Source organism: Haliotis rubra, unplaced genomic scaffold (genome assembly GCF_003918875.1).
Source record: "Haliotis rubra isolate DU_JTF1 unplaced genomic scaffold, ASM391887v1 Scf2, whole genome shotgun sequence".
NCBI classification, from domain to species: Eukaryota; Metazoa; Mollusca; class Gastropoda; order Lepetellida; family Haliotidae; genus Haliotis; species Haliotis rubra.
Window position 1 is genome coordinate 4,569,076 of NW_025766002.1, and position 23,381 is coordinate 4,592,456.

A 23,381-nucleotide genomic window follows, 5' to 3' on the forward strand; every position below is an offset into this window, starting at 1 on the left:
ACATTCATGTCAAGGTCAAAGTGAGTCTTGAAAATATTTGTGCGTTAGAACAACTACAGAGCAAGATATCAAGAGAGGTTGACTGGTCATGTTTTTGTTTACATTTAACTTCATCTTAAATTACGACCTTCACTTTCATTACCTTTTAAGTTTGATTTGATAATTTGCGGGGGGCGATTATTTCACGTTAGTGACAATGCTTGTTATTTTTCAATGGATTTGCATGCATATATGTGGCATTTTATTATATAATCGAATAAGATTTCCTTTCGTACCCATCACCTGATTTGAATTTTGCAAATATACATTTTCAAGTAATCAATGAATAACATCTATATAAGGGACAGTTCATAATTTATGGCTGGTGTGTGTGTGTGCGCGCGCGCGTGCGTGCGTGCGCGTGATTTGATGATTTTAAGGGGGGGTCACCCATTTTGTTCAGGTGAGCTAGGGGGGTCAGCAAATTTGTACACACGTACTGTTTAAAATGATGCTTAGAAATTATGGGAAGGGGGGGTCATTAATTTACTACATGGCATGCAGGGGGGGGGTCACTTATTTTGTACATACAATTTTTTTTTTTCATTGTACATACTTCTCCATAAAAATCATCATCACCCCCTAGCCATAAATTATGAACGGTCCCTAAGGGCAGCTATACAAAATCGAATAGATATATCAATATTTTATATTACATCACATTATAATGAACATTTGTTCATTTGAATAGATCTATCAGTAAATTGTGCATTGAGCACGCTCTGAACCCTGTCAGCATATGTATATTCTTTGGGGGATGGGGGATGGAGAATGGCGAAAGGCAATCTTTCTCAGATCATGCAACGAAAATTCACATCAAAATGTCTTGTGCAAGTGTTTGTGACACTGTGTAACTTCACTAATGAATCTTTGATGGGACAATTTACAAAACTGCACCCATAGACTTTCATTCTTACACTTGTTTGGAAGGGATGTGATGATTTATATCTCTTAATGGTTAAAATGTTACATATAAAAGAAGTAACTTAGTAAAGAACATTTAATTATGAAAAATAGGATTTATCTTTAATGGAATTTGCGAAAATCTCATCTTCGAAGATTGGGTGGCATCACTTTTGCGGATCACATAAAAGGACCAATGCTAAGGTAACAAGTTTGTAACATTTCACTTGTTTGCCAGCATATCCATCACAACGTTTAAGAGAAAGATGATAATGCCCTTTCATTACCACCCATTTTGTTTTCTCATCAGTTAATGTGAAAATGGCTTTTGTTATAATATATGACTCCTGATAGCCAAATTGCTACATCAGTACAACTCCTATTTAATTTGAAATAATCATTTCCGGGAATGTCTAAAGAAAACTAAATCTGACAGAATAACAACAAACTTCCATTGTTTTGCAGGACAATGTCACACAATTTGATGTCAAGAATGAATGTTGATGGGCAAAACGGCAAGTTTTCTTTTAAGAATACAAGGTTGTATTCAGTCATCTCTGGTAAGTTAATTACCAAATGCTCTTTGTCAGCATTTTCATCATGACCATAGCAAATAATATATGACAGTAAAGCGTCGTCTAATTCATCCTAATTCATAGTCTAATTGAGTAATCAACTTGCAATTGAGGAGTTTCTTTGAAAATGTTTAAGAAAACTTCCATTCCTGTAGTTAAAAATATAAATTGTTTACACTATGAAAGTACTTTTCCTCATATTTTGTATGGATGCTGTTCATATACATGTTACATATGTTCACATGCCAAGTTACATAAGTGAAATGAACCTTTCAAGAGATTGATTAAACAAATACATGAATCATTTGAGACAATATATCTTCCATATAAAATTAAACATGTATATATAAATATTTCAGAATATGCCCTATCTCATAACAAGATAACAATGCAACAATAAAACGTTTTTCTTAATTTGGAATACTCTTTCCTTCTTACTGGAATTATACGTCCAACTGACATAAAACTTAAATGGACATTATATTGAATGTGTAATTTTAACCAAGTATTTTATCAGGTAAATATTTTTACTGCAATTTTCTGTTTGAACACTGTATATTACAGGTAGCCTTTTTGGGTATTTTAATTGGATGGACGAGTTTGGTGCAACTTTAGTGTAGCTTAAAGTTGAAATGCGAGTCTATTTAGAGGAAAGCGGAATACAAGTATTGTAACCTTGGTTGAATTTTCATGTGTTTACGTTAGATTTCTAAGAAAAACCTCCCATACACAACCACGGAACAACCCATTTTCAACGTTAATAATATGTCAAACTTCAACGTTGATTCCACGTCGGATATCTACGTCTAAAAAACTTTCATATACAACCTATTTTCAATCTAACGTTAACGTTGAGGACCAACCTATTCTCAACGTTGAAACAACGTTGATGTGCTAGCTGGGAAAAGACACCCATCTTCATTTGAAGTGTGTTTGCGGAAAAGGTTACACCACTTTGCCCTACCTTTAGTACCCGTCACACACACACACACGCACGCACGCACGCACGCACACATAAAATCAGGTCACCAGGAACACACGGGAGCTTATGGTACTTTGTCACTTTATTTGCTACTTCTGTGTTAGTGAGAAAATAATCAATTAATCCTGTTTAGGTGGATTTCATGTTGAATAGCCCCAGCCCATACAACAGCAACAAAGAAACAAACAAACACACGCACAAAACCCAATGCCATAAACAGGCTACACAGAGTGCAAGTTTAATAGTTGTTTAATGAGGAAGAAATTCAGAAATATAGATATGGTCTTGAAACACCAATAAGCATATCCGTGGCATGTTTGGATCCATATTACAGGATCCTGGCGTAATATATTCAAAGCGTAAGTCTCTGAAACTAAGAAATTTTGATAGAAATATATAACTCCGTAAATACTGAACTAGCCCCAGTGAGCTGGGAGATTCAGAACCAGTGGGGGTCTAGACTGGCTTCATTTTGGACTATTGCATTACACAAAGGATAGGGCCGAAAGTTTGGAGTATGAGGCAGTCAACTGGCATGTGTAAGGTCCCAGCGATACAGAGCGACTGTGGTTCTTACAAGGAGGGAAACGCATTTAACAAACCTAATCTCATAATAACATTAGCATTAGTATTTCGGAAAATAAATATATATATAGATCTGGGCAAGCAGAAGATGTCCTTCATTTAAAACACGCTCTGCTGCTCACAGCTGGTGTCTTTATGATATCTGTTGGAACAATGCAGTTGACTACAGCCGACTTGGTAGTGTTCATCTTGGTGAGGTCTGTCAGTATTTGACGTTGTATTGTCATGACGTTCCATGATGCGATAACTATTGTCAATTCATTAACTTTCTGCTTGAAGGACAACGTAGTCATGCGACATACTGAAATCGGAAAATGAACTACAGCTGGTCTTTTAGTATCCATCTAGACGAGGTCACCCACTACTGTAAATATGTATATACGATTTCAAGGCTTTCTGCGCAAAATCTAATCGAAAGCGTCTGTCAACGTATATACCAACTTCTGTGCGTGTATTGAATAGCTGATGACAGTTATTAAATGCAACTTGACAGTTGTCTCTCTGAGGTACGATTTATGCGGAGACCAGTTGATATTGGCGACATACATTGTTTTGTCAATAATAGCGTTTGGAATGATCTACAATCCATAGCATGAGACTTACTAATGTATGCATTTAACCATTAACAGGTTCACAATTATGTTGGGTAAAAATTAATCTTCAGCAACCCATGTTGTCGTAAGAGGGAATTCATGTGATTAGGTGGTCATTCTCACTTACTTGTTTGATGCATGCCATCGTATCCCACTTTCGAAGATCGATGCTCATAGTGTCATGACCATGTTATGTGTAACTCTTTTGTGTATATCATTACATGTTACTAAAATCGAGACCTGCATATTTTATGAACCTTACAGTAGAAGCAAGATGACTATATGAATATTATCTAGGAATAACCTTGAGTTGTCCATAAAATTAGGCACTTAATGTTTTGTATTTACAGCAATACGTATTCATACATGTTGCCAAGGGTTCGAAATAAATACTGAATGGTCACAATGTTTTTGAGAGATTAAAATAGTGCTGTCCTTAAGAAACAGCTACCGTCAAAATATATATCAATCAATCCAAATCTTTGAGTGTTGATTATGACGGGACGTCTATACTATACCGAACGTATTTCATATGGTATTATCTCAGGGCATACCGTTATACAAGAGGTACCAAATGGCAGATCGTTTTTCATATACTGCAATTTTGTAAGAAATATTATACCCCAATGTGTTGTGACGCCTAATATCTCGTTAACCACTTTACCCACATATGTGAAGTTTTGGATATGGCTTTGTCAATGATTCTTGCAAAATGAAATGGAAGATTTTCAAACATTAGATATCAAGAATATAGTTAGGCCGACTACTTTTGAACGCCCCTCGTACATTACGCAAACCAACTTGGCCTCTTGTAAGTGGTAGGGGACCTTAGGTAATAGCGTGTCATCGTATCAGGACTGTATGGGTATTTGTTCATAATATCAGTCACTGGTTTGGCGGTTCTGGTTTACTGGCGAAAAACCCGTTAAAAACAAACCAACTTAAATATTCAAAACCCGATATATGTTGAGTTATTAACAATGAAATTACATATTTTTATGACCAAATGACATACACCTGAGCTATTACGGGTTACATGTGACATGAGCTATTTACGTAATAATAATAATCATCATAATAATAGGCCATTTATATAGCGCCTTTCCACGTCACAGGGATATGCTCAAAGCGCTTCCTGAGCTCAAATTTAAACTATATACAGCTGGCAGGTACGGATGATTGAAATATATGTACAAATTCTGAGTGACAATATCAAAGAAACATCACTCACTTCACTCAGCTAAACCATAAAATTCTGTTTCAACTAACTAATCATGTACGTAAGCATTTTCTTCTGTTTACCAACTTCCCGTTCTCTAACATTTGTGAAACATATACTTAGCTTTATAAACGTGTTTTCTGTCAAATGACAGCCTAGCATGAACCATTCGTAAGCATGATACACTTCTCTTTGTCATCGTTGTAAGAAAACTTCCTTTTTGCATATTAATGTTTTTTGTCTGACATCCCGTGTCTCCATACACTAGTTGTATGTCAAATGATTCCCTAACATTCACAAGCACCTCATTTCACTTGAGTCTATGTGTCCTCATTCACTTGTTGTAAGTGTAATGAAACATTCACCACTGCTGCAGCCAGTTAGAACCAGTTAGAACCAGCGTCTTGCCACTTGCCAACTGACAGTCAAACATTCTCCGTCGAGGCAGCTGCAAGAAAGGCACGCTTCTTCATACACACGTTTCAGGTCAACTGATTGTCTAACATTCTCCGTCCATGTTGGGGTGATCAGGCACTGATTGCATATTGAATGACAGCTTGCTGCCTTTGTTGCCTGGTATCTCCATGGCTTCATACACCGGTTGGTCTTCATCGTCAGGCTCTGCGCCTTGGTTTTCGTAATTCTGGTCAGCGTGGTTTTCTCCCCCCATTGCAAGATACTCTGATTCAACTGAGGGATCCGATAACGGCTCCTCGTACCTGTAGACGATCAATTGTGATGTTGTGGAACGACGCGTGATTAGGAGAAATTAAAGTTGAAGCTTCTGTCAAATGTTACATGTGACAGAAATGACAGTGACGTTACGATACGGCGATATGGATACGTTCAGTGACATACAGCTGATGTAGCACTCTCAGCTGTGATACGCTAATTAATGCAAACAAGACCGTACATCTTTAAAATGGACACAGACGCCAAATTAGACGCCATCTTGAAACAGTTGAATGCTAATAAAGATCCAACTGGAAGAATCCTTTAACTCCGAGAGCTCGGTGCTTTACGACAAGAGTTTAGTCATGCTTCTACTGATTTGAAGAAACTCAAAGCTGAAAAAGGAGTTGTACGTGGTCAAGGGAAGGAAATAAAATACATTTTACGGAATTTCAACAGTGAGACAGTAGATTCTTTGAATACAGTTCTTTTGTCGGAGTTCACAAGCGTATTTCAGTAAACTGTGTTGTGTTGTGATGTTGTGGAACGACGATTAGGAAGAAATTAAGTTGGCTTCTGTCAAATGTTACATGTGACAGAAATGACAGTGACGTTACGACCGGCGATATGGATACGTTCAGTGACATACAGCTGATGTAGCACTCTCAGCTGTGATACACTAATGTGCAAACAAGACCGTACATCTTTAAAATGGACACAGACGCCAAATTAGACGCCATCTTGAAACAGCTGAATGCTAATAAAGATCAACTGGAAGAATCCTTTAACTCCGAGCTCGGTGCTTTACGACAAGAGTTTAGTCAAGCTTCTACTGATTTGAAGAAACTCAAAGCTGAAAAGGATTATACGTGGTCAAGGGAAGGAAATAAAATGCAGTACAATTTCAACAGTGAGACAGTAGATTCTTTGAATACAGTTCTTTTGTCGATTCACAAGCGTATTCCAGTAAACTGTGTTGTGTTGTGATGTTGTGGAACGACGTGATTAGGAGAAATTAAGTTGGCTTCTGTCAAATGTTACATGTGACAGAAATGACAGTGACGTTACGACCGGCGATATGGATACGTTCAGTGACATACAGCTGATGTAGCACTCTCGGCTGTGATACACAAATATGCCAAGCAGGAATAAAGGGTATAATATAATTCAAAGCTGTTAATTAATTGTTAATTGTTAATTTAACTGTTAAATTCCCCGATGTCCATTTCCGGGTCATTCGTTAAACTAAGACTGTGTCCTAATGTAGGGCAATCATTACTCAATAAACAGATGCCATTTATCACTGTAATGCATAAACAAATAATCTTAAATGACTTGAGTCAAGTTTTCTTTGACTGCAAGCTGCCCCGAGCCGTTGTGTCTCCCTTTAAGTCGAGTCATAATTCAGGACATTATTACATTATACCGTACATGTGTGGGTCTTCATCTTCAAATGCACAATTATCAACTCCCGGCTGCACTACTGGATCATCTGCAGTGACACCATTGTTCGCGTTTGACTCTTTCACTGCGACACCAGACTCGTCCCTGCAATTGGAAACAATGTATGATTGTAGATGTCATCAGTGACTGTCAGCATTATGGCACCATATACGGTCACCTGTCACCACTTGTATCAAGGACGAGCACTCATAGCATCAGTGACTGTCAGCATTATGGCACCATATACGGTCACCTGTCACCACTTGTATCAAGGACGAGCACTCATAGCATCAGTGACAGTGACCGTCAGCATTATGGCACCATAGACGGCACCTGTCACCACTTGTATCAAGGACGAGCACTCATAGCATCAGTGACTGTCAGTCACCTACGGTCACCTGTCACCACTTGTATCAAGGACGAGCACTCATAGCATCAGTGACTGTCAGCATTATGGCACCATATACGGTCACCTGTCACCACTTGTATCAAGGACGATCATCACTTGTATCACTCATAGCATCAGTGACTGTCAGCATTATGGCACCATAGACGGTCACCTGTCACCACTTGTATCAAGGACGATCACTCATAGCATCAGTGACTGTCAGCATTATGGCACCATATACGGTCACCTGTCAGCATGTATGACGAGCACTCATAGCATCAGTGACGGCATTATCACCATGACGGTCACCTGTCACCACTTGTATCAAGGACGAGCACTCATAGCATCAGTGACTGTCAGCATTATGGCACCATATACGGTCACCTGTCACCACTTGTATCAAGGACGAGCACTCATAGCATCAGTGACTGTCAGCATTATGGCACCATATACGGTCACCTGTCACCACTTGTATCAAGGACGATCACTCATAGCATCAGTGACTGTCAGCATTATGGTACCATAGACGGTCACCTGTCACCACTTGTATCAAGGACGAGCACTCATAGCATCAGTGACTGTCACGGCATTATGGAGCACTCATACCAGTGATAGCATTATGGTAGACGGTCACCTGTCACCACTTGTATCAAGGACGAGACTCATAGCATCAGTGACTCAGCATTATGGCACCATAGACGGTCACCTGTCACCACTTGTATCAAGGACGAGCACTCATAGCATCAGTGACTGTCAGCATTATGGTACCATAGACGGTCACCTGTCACCACTTGTATCAAGGACGATCACTCATAGCATCAGTGACTGTCAGCATTATGGCACCATATACGGTCACCTGTCACCACTTGTATCAAGGACGAGCACTCATAGCATCAGTGACTGTCAGCATTATTATGGTCACCATATCAAGGACGGTCATCCTGTCACGGTCACTGTCACCACTTGTATCAAGGACGAGCACTCATAGCATCAGTGACTGTCAGCATTATGGCACCATATACGGTCACCTGTCACCACTTGTATCAAGGACGAGCACTCATAGCATCAGTGACTGTCAGCATTATGGTACCATAGACGGTCACCTGTCACCACTTGTATCAAGGACGAGCACTCATAGCATCAGTGACTGTCAGCATTATGGCACCATATACGGTCACCTGTCACCACTCAGCATTATACCAAGACGACGAGCACTCATAGCATCAGTGACTGTCAGCATTATGGCACCATAGACGGTCACCTGTCACCACTTGTATCAAGGACGAGCACTCATAGCATCAGTGACTGTCAGCATTATGGCACCATATACGGTCACCTGTCACCACTTGTATCAATGACGATCACTCATAGCATCAGTGACTGTCAGCATTGTCAGCATTATGTTACCATAGACGGTCACCTGTCACCACTTGTATCAATGACGATCACTCATAGCATCAGTGACTGTCAGCATTATGGCACCATATACGGTCACCTGTCACCACCTGTCACTTCCTCTATACAAATCACATACATTGCATAAAGAGCCATAATTATCCAAATCTGTTAATGGCATCAATATTGCATTTAATATCCCAGTTGTATAGTGCGTATTGGTGATCACCGTGAACAAGTAATTTTGTTACTTTTTAGTTTAAACACATACCTTTTAATCACATGTAAAGGAAGGTTAATAGGCTACCAAAACTTGGATTGTCCTCTCCCATTGTTACGAGAATGTTGATAGTAGAGACTATATAACACGTTAATTAAGAAAAACAGTTCGTATAATGTAATAAAGAATTCTAAGAAGCCAAATTTAAAACATATCAACGCTTAAACTAAGGTAGAAAACAAACAGAAAACAAAAATATTAACAATAGTCCTTCAGGGCTAACTGATGTACTGTTCTATTGGCATGTCGGCCCCGAACAACGTTAAGGCGCACGTTACCAAGAAAACAAATGATAAACAGTTTGCTTGAAGACGGTTTACGTTCGGGAAAAATACATATTATCACTTACGTTACTGACTTCTTGCGGACGTAGACGTCGTTTCGCGGTGGATCTTGTGTAGATCTACGGTCGATGGACTTGCGACGTGTCTGATGAACATCAACGACCGGTTCTCTTGGGGTTCTGAAGAGACTTGTGAAGCGAACATATGACCGACTTAGTATCCCTTGACGACTGTTGTTATTTACCCGGTCTTCAGAATGCCGACGACTGATTGGACCAGCCCCACTGAGACAACACAAAAAGAAAAGATGACGAGGGAATGTTGGGTGAAAAGGAGGTTATGAGGGCTTATTGCTCTTTCGTAGTGAGGTGCGTGTACGTGTGTTGGGTGGGAGGGGGTTTATGGTACAGCCTGCTTGTACGAGCCCCGACTAATGTCTGTTTGACCAGTGCTTACCTATGAGGTACTACACTGCAGTGTAACAGAGATACCATCACACCGCACAGTATACTGACACACACACATATGTATTATGGATTTGCTTTTAGCTGAAACTGTCCATGGTATCCAGAGTGAGTGAATTCAAGTTAATCACACCCAGCGCATTACCCTGCGCAGTAATTAACACTGCGGCTTCATGTGTAGAAATTGCCTGAAACGAGTGGAGCTCTCTCTGTCCAGCGGATTTACGGTACCTCGGCGGTTCGAGTGTCCAGAGCGCTTTAAACGACTACATGCGACACATTGAGGATTTTAAGAAACGTGCATAAAATGTTCGTAATTTATTAATATGGATGGATTTAACTAATGATTGAAAAAGAAGAAATACAATTCATTTCAATTCTAGTTAGATGAGACAATTAATTTTCTCTCCGGTCCCTATTACTCAAAACTTTACTATCGACTCACACAGTGACAACGACAAAGCTCTTGAACTCCCACTGCTAAGGGAATACTACAAAGCTTACCAACTTGCAAGAATCAGCGTTGTTCACTCTCAAGGCTATAACGCACAGCTTCGTTCAGTTAAAAAGACACATATTGTACAGTTATTTAACAAAAATGTTACATTCATCAAAACTGTTAAAGCCTAATGAACACTGGTAAATAAGGTGTGCACTCTGTGGACTAATCAACTAAATATATATCTATGAGTTACAACAAACACATAATTTATTTTTTTTAAATCCCAGTTGAAATTTGTTTCGGTCTCACCTTGTGTTCCTGCGAACTCTACAGTAGAAGAAACAGCAAATAGCAGCCACAACTGCTATTATCAGGAAAAGCATAATGACGGCACCAATGACTGCGGCAACGGGTGCTGACATCCCTGAACAGAAACATGAAGCGTAAAGCTTAAACAAACCCGGAAGTGGCAGTGCAGGTCATACCACACACGTTGTCAGACAGAGGACCACACCATTGAAAATAAACACTTTTGTCAACGAGAAATCAGGTCACTGAATTAACTATGTAAAGTATTTTGATGAGATAGATGTCAAAAGTAGGTTTTTCCTTTGTCTAGCATTTGTTGGCAGAAAACCAAACGTCTTCTTAGCAATAAAGACCTATATTTGATATTTGATAAACCAATGACACACTCATAGTGGTATCAGATTTCCGGCAAAAAATACTGTCCCGCCAAAGTTGGAAATATCATTTCACCACAGGAATGGATAACTTGCCGAGTTGAAAATAATGTACGTTAAAACGGAAAGCAGAACTTCAAGTAGAGGAACACATTTTATGGATTGACAACTTATGTATTGCAATAGATGCAACGTTCGGGGTAGATGCTATTATTGTTATTAAGCAAGTGTTAGATAAAGCATCTACATCGGAACGTCACATCTATTGCAATAAAAAAGTTGTCAGTTCATAAGATATGTGCCTCTTCATCATACTAGCTTCTAAATGTCACTTAAAGAAGAGATCGTGTATGACAAAGACCCTAAAGAGGCATTTAAATGCCCTGTGTTGGTCCACCATGCATCGTTGAATTACACAGTAAAGTCACCATGTAGTGTTACCTGAATTAGGACTGTGTATGTTACAGTTTGTTCCAGAATACCCCTCCAAGCAGCCTCCACTCCCACACACGCCAGTCTCTGCATCACAGGACCCCCCTCCACAATACCCGCATCTCTGTGAACAGTCGGGCCCATAGCTGCCGTTTGAGCACACTGGGCCACAGAAAGGAAAACAGTGGTGAAGGTTTTACTGGAAGATATGGAATCCTGGAAGGGACATTGTCGCGTTGTCGCCCTCTCAAATGCAAGCAAAATGAAGCATAATTAACCAAATGCGACACGCGACATCGCGACATCGCGACAACGCGACATTTCGCCCATTTGTCGCATTGTCGCGATGTCGCGTTTTGATTTTAAAAAACAATTCCTCCAAAGGGCGACACACGACATAGCGACAATTTTCAAGGTCAAAATATCTCGCGTTGTCGCATTGTCGCCCTATGTAAGACGTGTAAAAACAGCCTAAAAATTTACTAAAACGCGACACGCGACAATGCGACAACGCGACAATGTCCCTTCTCGGATTCCATAGGAATACCATGTTAGAACAGCTTCTTTGAAACACACCACGGATCCAGTATTAGGTAAGGTTCCTATTGTGCTCTGAGGCAGAAGTTAAATGATGTTCTAACATATGATGCAAGATGAGCTGATTGTGTAAGGCAGGTTCCTACGCGTTTAAGCTAGGATGATGGATGAGTTGAGAGGTTTCAAGGTCTTAGAACGTGAAGATAAATTGATGCTGATGGTTAGGATGCAAGGGTAACCGATGGCTTAAAGGGCCTTGTGTTCTGAGGCTGAGTACATTGTCATCTGATGGTTACAGAAACTGTCATATTTATGTGACTATACATCGCTACCAAACATCCTGAGCAAGTGAGTGAAAATTTCCTTAACGCCACATTGGAAATGTTGTTGCTCTTCGCGGCGTAAAATGTAACTTCTGTGACTGTATGTTCACAAACACAATGAAAGTTATGTCAATTTAATAAAATGGCAGTAAAATATCACATTCAAGGACATAAATTGACTGTTGAGATAAACTGACTGTATTTACTCAGAATGATACAAACCGACTCTAGCCTACCTACTCACCATACACCAGGACCTCACAGAGGTAGAAGCCATGGATCTTTGATACAAATAGACTATAGCCTACCTACTCACCATACACTTGGACCTCACAGAGGTAGAAGCTATGGATCTTTGATACAAACCGACTCTAGCCAACCAACTCACCATACACCAGGACCTCACAAAGGTAGAAGCTATGGATCTTTGATACAAACAGACTATAGCCTACCTACTCACCATACACCAGGACCTCACAAAGGTAGAAGATATGGATCTTTGATACAAACAGACTATAGCCTACCTACTCACCATACACCATTAGTGAGTGAGTGAGTGAGTTTAGTTTTACGCCGCACTCAGCAATATCCCAGCTATATGGCGGCGGTCTGTAAATAATCGAGTCTGGACCAGACAATCCAGTGATCAACAGCATGAGCATCGATCTGCGCAATTGGGAACCGATGACATGTGTCAACCAAGTCAGCGAAACTGACCACCCGATCCCGTTAGTCGCCTTTTACGACAAGCATAGTCGCCTTTTATGGCAAGCACATGGGTTGCCGAAGACCTATTCTACCCCGGATCTTCACGGGTCCATACACCAGGACCTCACAGAGGTAGAAGCTATTGATGTTCGATACAAACAGACTCTAGCCTACCTACTCACCATACACCAGGACCTCACAGAGATAGAAGCTATGGATCTTTGATACAAATAGACTATAGCCTACCTACTCACCATACACCAGGACCTCACAGAGGTAGAAGCTATGGATGTTCGATACAAACAGACTATAGCCTACCTACTCACAATACACCAGGACCTCACAGAGATAGAAGCTATGGATGTTCGATACAAACAGACTCTAGCCTACCTACTAACCATACACCAGGACCTCACAGAGGTAGAAGCTATGGATGTTTGATGTAAACAGACTCTAGCCTACCTACTCACCATACACAAGGACCTCACAGAGGAAGAAGCTATGGGTGTTTGATGTAAACAGACTATAGCCTACCTACTCACCATACACCAGGACCTCACAGAGGAAGAAGCTATGGATCTTTGATACAAATAGACTATAGCCTACCTACTAACCATACACCAGGACCTCACAGAGGAAGAAGCTATGGATGTTCGATACAAACAGACTCTATCCTACCTACTCACCATACACCAGGACCTCACAGAGATAGAAGCTATAGATCTTTGATACAAACCGACTATAGCCTACCTACTCACCCTACACCAGGACCCCACGGAGGTAGAAGCTATGGATCTTTAATGCAAACAGACTCTAGCCTACCTACTCACCATACACCAATACCTCACAGAGGCAGAAGCTATGGATGTTTGATACAAATAGACTATAGCCTACCTACTCACCATACACCAGGACCTCACAGAGATTGAAGCTATGGGTGTTTGATACGAATAGACTCTAGCCTACCTACTAACCATACACCAGGACCTCACAGAGGTAGAAGCTATGGATGTTTGATGTAAACAGACTCTAGCCTACCTACTCACCATACACCAATACCTCACAGAGGTAGAAGCTATGGGTGTTTGATGTAAACAGACTCTAGCCTACCTACTCACCATACACCAATACCTCACAGAGGTAGAAGCTATGGATCTTTAATGCAAACAGACTCTAGCCTACCTACTCACCATACACCAGGACCTCACAGAGATAGAAGCTATGGATGTTCGATACAAACAGACTATAGCCTACCTACTCACCATACACCAGGACCTCACAGAGATAGAAGCTATGGATGTTCGATACAAACAGACTATGGCCTACCTACTCACCATACACCAGGACCTCACAGAGATAGAAGCTATGGATGTTCGATACAAACAGACTCTAGCCAACCAACTCACCATACACAAGGACCTCACAGAGATAGAAGCTATGGGTGTTTGATGTAAACAGACTCTAGCCTACCTACTCACCATACACCAGGACCTCACAGAGATAGAAGCTATGGATCTTTGATGCAAACAGACTCTAGCCTACCTACTCACCATACACCAGGACCTCACAGAGATAGAAGCTATGGATGTTCGATACAAACAGACTATGGCCTACCTACTCACCATACACCAGGACCTCACAGAGATAGAAGCTATGGGTCTTTGATGTAAACAGACTATGGCCTACCTACTCACCATACACCAGGACCTCACAGAGATAGAAGCTATGGGTGTTTGATACAAATAGACTATAGCCTACCTACTCACCCTACACCAGGACCTCACAGAGGTAGAAGCTATGGATGTTCGATACAAACAGACTATGGCCTACCTACTCACCCTACACCAGGACCTCAAAGAGATAGAAGCTATGGGTGTTTGATACAACCAGACTCTAGCCTACCTACTCACCATACACCAGGACCTCACAGAGATAGAAGCTATGGATGTTCGATACAAACAGACTATGGCCTACCTACTCACCATACACCAGGACCTCACAGAGATAGAAGCTATGGGTCTTTGATGTAAACAGACTATGGCCTACCTACTCACCATACACCAATACCTCACAGAGATAGAAGCTATGGGTGTTTGATGTAAACAGACTATGGCCTACCTACTCACCATACACCAGGACCTCACAGAGATAGAAGCTATGGATCTTTGATACAAACAGACTCTAGCCTACCTACTCACCATACACCAGGACCTCACAGAGGTAGAAGCTATGGATGTTCGATACAAACAGACTATGGCCTACCTACTCACCATACACCAATACCTCACAGAGATAGAAGCTATAGATCTTTTACACAAACAGACTCTATCCTACCTATTCACCATACATCAGGACCTCACAGAGGTAGAAGCTATGGATCTTTGATATAAACAGACTCTAGCCTACCTACTCACCATACACCAGGACCTCACAGAGATAGAAGCTATGGATGTTTCTGACAAAGACGAAGCGGCCTCTGTTTCCACAGGTGGCATTCAAGCTGGATGCCAATGTGCTGCTGAGCAGATTGCAGAGGTCTTCATCATCAGGACGACTGGTTATCTCCGGCCTGTTAGATACGTACACCTGCGGTCTGTGCCAGGTGAGGTTACTGGAGGCTGCAATCACACCAGCTATTTCAAAATGATCATTCAAAGAGAAAATAGTTTAGTTAACTTAAATGGTACTGATTTTGTCAGGCAGATATGTGCCTCCTGGTTTTGCTATGTATTGTGTTTTTGGATGGTCTTCATCTTTTGCGAATGTTATGATGTAAGACTTAACGTCATTACCCATACTATCATGTACATAAAAATACGTTTCCTGTATCAAAACCATAGTCATTCGAAAAAGGATTCCTCAGGTTTTACCTCCCTCTGCGTCCGTAAAACAATTGCATTTGTGTCCCTGTTTGTGACAGTGCCATGCTTGTGAGTATTGTATATGTTTTTGGTTACAGTGCGTACAGTTTAGGAATATCTATTCTTGTGATTATAGATTTAAATCGTAAATATGCATAGTTGGCTTTACACTAGCATGCTATTTAAACACGAAACTGCTGGGTAGTATACTTGTGTTTCCTTGAGGAATGAAACTGCCTACATATAATGAAATAATGCTCCCCAAAGAAATAGCAGTGTTATTTTATATAAATATCTTGTAAACATCTTTCCCAATGTGTAGGAATTTTCGGGGGGTTTTGGGTGCACTTTACAATGACATTCAAAGAATATATGGTTTCGGCAAACCACTTATATATTTCGCTTTACTGCGATAGAGTTGAAATGTTCGATTTGTTGAAAAATTCCTTGTTATCTTTAGACGGAATTTGGAAGCAAAGGTTTGATGTCAGAGGGGGCCCATTAAATACCATCATGTGTTGATACGTTTTTACATTGTGTATAATCGTTTTAAAATAAAACAAGACAAAAAATGACAATGTACTGCGCTCGCTCATTAGGTTTCCCTTATTTAATACTGTGTTATGACACTAAATACTCCACTCTACAACTCACACTGTGATCCTGGGTGTATCACAATGATGTGCACTTTGACGGTCGTTTCAAGATCAATCCGCAACCAGGCTACCTCGTTACTCGTTGTGACCAAAGCGGTGCAGTTGACGTCGTTGGCACTGCCGTCCACAGCCCCTTGTCCGGTGTTAGTTTCAATACCTGAGCTCATGGTTGTTGTCGCTTTGTTTAGTGCAATATTCACTGAAAGTACGGACAGATGAAAATAACGATCTGATAAACAGTTAAATAAAGCATAGTTAATCTGGAAGTATTTGTGTCATAGCAGGTGAAGGGAATTACACCGATGTGTCGAACTGTGAAGTATCAAACTATGAAGTGTCGAACTTTGAAGTGTCGAATGTACGGCTGTCTCGAAGTAAAAGCTGATCTCTTGCTCCTTATTTAATGAGTGAATGAGTGAGCTGAGTTTTACGCCGCACTCGGCAATATTTCAGCTATATGGCGGCGGTATGTAAATAATCGAGTCTGGACCAGACAATCCAGTCATCAACAGCATGAGCATCGATCTGCACAATTGGGAACCGATGACATGTGTCAACCAAGTCAGAGAACCTGACCACCTGATCCCGTTAGTCGCCTCTTACGACAAGCATCCATGGGTTACTGAAGGCCAATATTCTAACCCGGACCTTCACGGGTCACTTATTTAGTGGTCACTTTACATATTTCGTATTTAAGTATTTACCGCGGGTTCATTCAACTTTGACACAACGTTGTTTCACCTTTAGAAGAAAATACATTGGTTCATAGTCAGGCACAGAAGATGTCCCAGAGGCAAAATAAAGGGCAACTAGTGGAAAAGGGGAAAAGATATTTTCTCCGATACCACCACTTCCACTGAACTAAGACGGATATAACTCTTTCATGTGTTCATATTGCCGAGGTATGCTGACGGAGATAAGAAAGACTACGCGAAGTGTGTGTGTGTGTGTGTGTGTGTGTGTGTGTGAGCGAGCGCGCGCGCGCGTGACAGAATGTGAGCCAGAGAGAGAGGGAGGGAGGGAGGGAGGGTGTGTGTGCTTACGTACGTGCGTACCAGCTTTAATTAATACCGCTTAAGAAGTAGCCTACTTACCAATACCATTCCTAGTTGGGTGTTGATAAGTCAGTCCAACAGACTGACTCTAACCAGTCCTTGTTTAATATCTAGCGCCTGGCAGCTTAAAAACAAGTAGAATCTATTGACGTTTTTTCGTGTGTGTTTTGTTTGTTGTTGTTTTGTTTGTTTGGGTTTTTTAATATATTTTTGTAGGACGCTGCGGCCACCCGACATCAAAGTGGATACATCCAATGATTCATGATATTTTACACTGCCAGCGGTATCTAACCAGCGATAGACACACATTCTGATGACCACATCACCGCGAAAGAAATTATTTTTAAGGCACTCCTTTTTACAGACTTGACAGGTAGTTCATTTCAAATAATGATTTCACTTCCACTGTGCTTCCAAATACTGCTTTGGATCCAAGATCATGAAAATCATCTGTGAAAAGTTTTAGACAAAACGTCCAAGGAGCAACCATAAAACATTAGCGTGTTGAACACAGTAGCGAAGGCATAACTTTATTTAGAATCCCTAACGTTTGTAACGCTTCCGAATGAACTTTATACATACCCTCAAAGTTGAAAATAGAGCAATGTTAACTAACAAATATGTTCTGTCTTCCGGAAGGCGGGTGCTACCCCAAGGGCAGTATATGCTTAACCTTTCCCGAACACCCGCTGTCGTCACTGATATTCATTGATATTTGGGTGGGTGAGTGAGTGAGTGAGTGAGTAAGTGAGTGAGACAATCTAATGATCAACTGCATGAGCATCGATCTATGCAATTGGGATACGATGACATGTGTCAACCAAGTCAGAGAGCCTGACCACCCGATCCCGTCAGTCGCCGACAAACATGGGTTGCTGAAGGGGCGGTGGGGTAGCCCAGTGGATACCGTTCGTTCGTCACGCTGAAGACCCGGGTTCGATTCCCCACATGGGTACACTGTATCAAACCCATTTCTGGTGTCCCCCACCATGATATTGTTGGAATATTGCTAAAAGCGGCGTAAAGCTAAGCTCACTCACTCACTCTAAGAGGTAACTTCAGGGGTCACATATGTCTTTATGTTACATGGCATATGTACTCAGATTAACACCAAAAATATATGCATGTTGTCTGTGTTTGCTTAACATAACGTCTCTGAAACGACATTGAAGACATTTCAAAAGATTATGCAATGCGTAGAATGCTGCCAGTTTGCTGCAAGTATAACAATTTAAGTTTTATTATTAATGCAGTCGTAACACTGCCAATACTAAACCACACACTTGCAGGGCGTATTGACGTGCCTCTATACATCTCCGCTAAGGAAGTAGACAGTGTGTTCTATGATACTCCCCGTGTTTGTGCTACACAAAGAACATATTCATAACATCATTCATAAGCACGGTCACACATAACTACACTGTTGCGTCAATATGGCTGCGGTTGTACTGTACATGTAAAAACACAACCATGTACTGTACATGGTAACAAAATTATTTGAAGATATTAGTGTGACCTATAATTACAAATGCGACATTCTTTAAAATGATGTATACATAATCAACTCAAATGACAATAAGTATAGACATGTCAAATGACCCACACTAATGCTACACTTCTAATACCTGATCTAATACTGCACGTCACCTTCTGTCAGTGACCACACAATGACTACCATGTACTGAAATATATCGGAGGTGAACATTACCCAATTTAAACGAAAGTAAATAGCAAGAACATACCCAGTTCAGAATGAATTACTCCAAGGCAAAGCTGTATCAACACAAACTTCAATATTATCGGCAACATCTTCACCATGGTTGAGACGACAGCTACAATAAATACGAACAAGGAAGTTCAACCGTGTTTACTACTGACACTTGATCTTGTCACTATTGGCACACTACCATGTCCCAGTCATAAAACTTCTAACTTTCAAGGCGGCGTCAGTCCCGTTCAGCCCACACAGTTATAGTCACAAGGGCTGTTCAGAATGGTTGTACGCATTCTATACCCTATTTTATCACAGCAGAATAAGTAAACTATAGATGTCATGTTGGCATGGTGAGACTGTTTCACGCGTTTTAACGTAATATGAAAAGCAATCGAAATGTCGACATTTCCTATGTAGCCTTTCGTACCCATGTAGATCGAAAGACCAGGTTAGAACTGGTCTTCAGCAACCCTTGTTTGTCGTAAGAGGTGACAAGCGGGATCGGGTGGTCAGGCTCTCTGACTTGGTTTACACATGTCATCGTATCCCAATTGCGTAGATCGATGCTCATGCTGTTGACCACTGTAATGTCTGGTCCTCACTCGTGTATTTACAGACCGCCGCCATATAGCTGGAATATTGCTGAGTGCGGCGTAAAACAACAAACCCACTATGAGGCCCCCAGGATTGACGGTTTGCGAATCTACATGGAAATGTCACTAATTGTAATAAGCAGGAAGTTGTTATCCTTGAAGTTGTATGTTTCCATGTTTGCTTACCAACATTTATTGAATGCCATTCAAACATTATATCTGTCATGCAATATGCAGGAAAGGTGATTTGTACAGTAAACACCAAATAACATGTTTATTGACAGAACGTGTTTCTAAATATTCTCTCTTGTGAAAGGTTTTTCATTACATGGTAACTTCCACCTTTTTCAAAGTTAACGGTTTTCTTTGTCTCTATTTACAGTTTGTAACTCACAATATAACACCGTAGTTCACCAATAAGACTCTCTAAACTAAACAGAATTTTATTTACTGTGAGACATATATACAATGAAACATGTTCAGGGTCAATAAGCCCAGTTACACTGTTGTTGGGAACAAAATTACATGAAGAAATTATAGTCATTTTAGTTATTCACGACATTCCTCAATAAAAAATTGAACAATGACAAAATACATACCGACACACGCGCGCGCGCACACACACACACACACACACACAAACACACACACACACACACAGACGGCTGTCTCACTTATTGCATCAGTGATAAATGTTTGCTGTTATATACACTAACTTGATTCAACATGCAAATTTGTACATCGTTTCAAATTATTGCATCTGTTATAAATGTTGGACCGCCGTGATGTTGCTGGAATATTGCTAAAAGCGGCGTAAAACCAAACTCAGTCAGTCAGTATAACTGTTGGGTTTTTGCTATGCCTTGGTTTGTTGCAAACACAAACTTGCTTCAACATGAAACCCTGTACATCTTTTCACAGTATTGCATTGTAACTGTGTCCTGGTGTGTTATATACAGTAACATCATTCAACATGCAATCCTGTACATCTTTTCACAGTATTGCATGGTTACTATGTCCTGGTGTGTTATATACAGTAACATCCTTCAACATGCAACCCTGTACATCTTTTCACAGTATTGCATTGTAACTGTGTCCTGGTTTGTTATATAACATGCAACCCTGTACATCTTTCCACAGTATTGCATTGTTACTATGTCCTGGTGTGTTATATACAGTGACATCCTTCAACATGCAACCCTGTACATCTTTCCACAGTATTGCATTGTAACTATGTCCTGGTGTGTTATATACAGTGACATCCTTCAACATGCAACCCTGTACATCTTTTCACAGTATTGCATTGTAACTGTGTCCTGGTGTGTTATATACAGTGACATCCTTCAACATGCAACCCTGTACATCTTTTCACAGTATTGCATTGTAACTATGTCCTGGTGTGTTATATAACATGCAACCCTGTACATCTTTCCACAGTATTGCATTGTTACTATGTCCTGGTGTGTTATATACAGTGACATCCTTCAACATGCAACCCTGTACATCTTTTCACAGTATTGCATTGTAACTATGTCCTGGTGTGTTATATACAGTGACATCCTTCAACATGCAACCCTGTACATCTTTTCACAGTATTGCATTGTAACTATGTCCTGGTGTGTTATATACAGTAACATCATTCAACATGCAACCCTGTACATCTTTTCACAGTATTGCATTGTAACTATGTCCTGGTTTGTTATGTAAAGTGACATCCTTCAACATGCAACTCTGTACATCTTCTCACACTATTGCATTGTAACTATGTCCTGGTGTGTTATATACAGTGACATCCTTCAACATGCAACCATGTACATCTTTCCACAGTATTGCATTGTAACTATGTCCTGGTGTGTTATATACAGTGACATCCTTCAACATGCAGCCCTGTACATCTTTTCACAGTATTGCATTGTAACTATGTCCTGGTGTGTTATATACAGTGACATCCTTCAACATGCAACTCTGTGTACATCTTTTCACAGTATTGCATTGTAACTATGTCCTGGTGTGTTATATAACATGCAACTCTGTACATGTTTTCACAGTGTTGCAGTTTAACTATGTCCTGGTGTGTTATATACAGTAACATCATTCAACATGCAACCCTGTACATCTTTTCACAGTATTGCATTGTAACTATGTCCTGGTTTGTTATGTAAAGTGACATCCTTCAACATGCAACTCTGTACATCTTCTCACGCTATTGCATTGTAACTATGTCCTGGTGTGTTATATACAGTGACATCCTTCAACATGCAACCATGTACATCTTTCCACAGTATTGCATTGTAACTATGTCCTGGTGTGTTATATACAGTGACATCCTTCAACATGCAGCCCTGTACATCTTTTCACAGTATTGCATTGTAACTATGTCCTGGTGTGTTATATACAGTGACATCCTTCAACATGCAACTCTGTGTACATCTTTTCACAGTATTGCATTGTAACTATGTCCTGGTGTGTTATATAACATGCAACTCTGTACATGTTTTCACAGTGTTGCAGTTTAACTATGTCCTGGTTTGTTATATACAGTAACATCCTTCAACATGCAACCCTGTACATCTTTTCACAGTATTGCATTGTAAATATGTCCTGGTGTGTTATATAACATGAAAACTCTGTACATGATTTCACAGTGTTGCAGTTTAACTATGTCCTGGTTTGTTATATACAGTAACATCCTTCAACATGCAACCCTGTACATCTTTTCACAGTATTGCATTGTAACAATGTCCTGGTTTGTTGCATACAGTGACATCCTTTAACATGCAACCCTGTACATCTTTCCACAGTATTGCATTGTTACTGTGTCCTGGTGTGTTATATAACATGAAAACTCTGTACATGTTTTCACAGTGTTGCAGTTTAACTATGTCCTGGTTTGTTATATACAGTAACATCCTTCAACATGCAACCCTGTACATCTTTTCACAGTATTGCATTGTTACTATGTCCTGGTTTGCTGTATACAGTGACATCCTTCAGCATGCAACCCTGTACATCTTTCCACAGTATTGCATTGTAACTATGTCCTGGTGTGTTATATAACATGCAACCCTGTACATCTTTCCACAGTATTGCATTGTTACTGTGTCCTGGTGTGTTATATACAGTAACATCCTTCAACATGCAACCCTGTACATCTTTTCACAGTATTGCATTGTAACTATGTCCTGGTGTGTTATATAACATGCAACCCTGTACATCTTTCCACAGTATTGCATTGTTACTGTGTCCTGGTGTGTTATATACAGTAACATCCTTCAACATGCAACCCTGTACATCTTTCCACAGTATTGCTTTGTAACTGTGTCCTGGTGTGTTATATACAGTAACATCCTTCAACATGCAACCCTGTACATCTTTCTACAGTATTGCATTGTTACTATGTCCTGGTGTGTTATATACAGTAACATCCTTCAACATGCAACTCTGTACATCTTTTCACAGTATTGCATTGTAACTATGTCCTGGTGTGTTATATAACATGCAACCCTGTACATCTTTTCATAGTATTGCATTGTAACTATGTCCTGGTTTGTTATA

General features: G+C 40.3%; 1 protein-coding gene across 1 annotated transcript; it reads right to left on the reverse strand.

Annotated features, from left to right (window-relative positions):
* Positions 1-4,621: 4,621 nt before the first annotated feature.
* LOC124275387 lies at positions 4,622-19,379 on the reverse strand. The gene is made up of 8 exons (XM_046710920.1): positions 19,262-19,379; positions 16,463-16,663; positions 15,362-15,565; positions 11,389-11,541; positions 10,574-10,688; positions 9,424-9,642; positions 7,000-7,116; positions 4,622-5,615 (listed from the first exon to the last, which is right to left on the reverse strand). Exons 1-8 carry the CDS (start codon positions 19,335-19,337, stop codon positions 5,396-5,398), a joined length of 1,305 nt encoding a protein of 434 aa, XP_046566876.1. The 5' UTR covers positions 19,338-19,379; the 3' UTR covers positions 4,622-5,395.
* Positions 19,380-23,381: the final 4,002 nt, after the last annotated feature.

Coding starts and splice junctions, on each gene's coding strand:
- LOC124275387 (XM_046710920.1), bottom strand. CDS start 19,337: ATGGTGAAGATGTTGCCGATAATATTGAAGTTTGTGTTGATACAGCTT. Junction 16,664..19,261: donor AGTAATTCATTCTGAACTGG/GTATGTTCTTGC, acceptor CCGTACTTTCAG/TGAATATTGCACTAAACAAA. Junction 7,117..9,423: donor GTCCGCAAGAAGTCAGTAAC/GTAAGTGATAAT, acceptor TTCCAATTGCAG/GGACGAGTCTGGTGTCGCAG.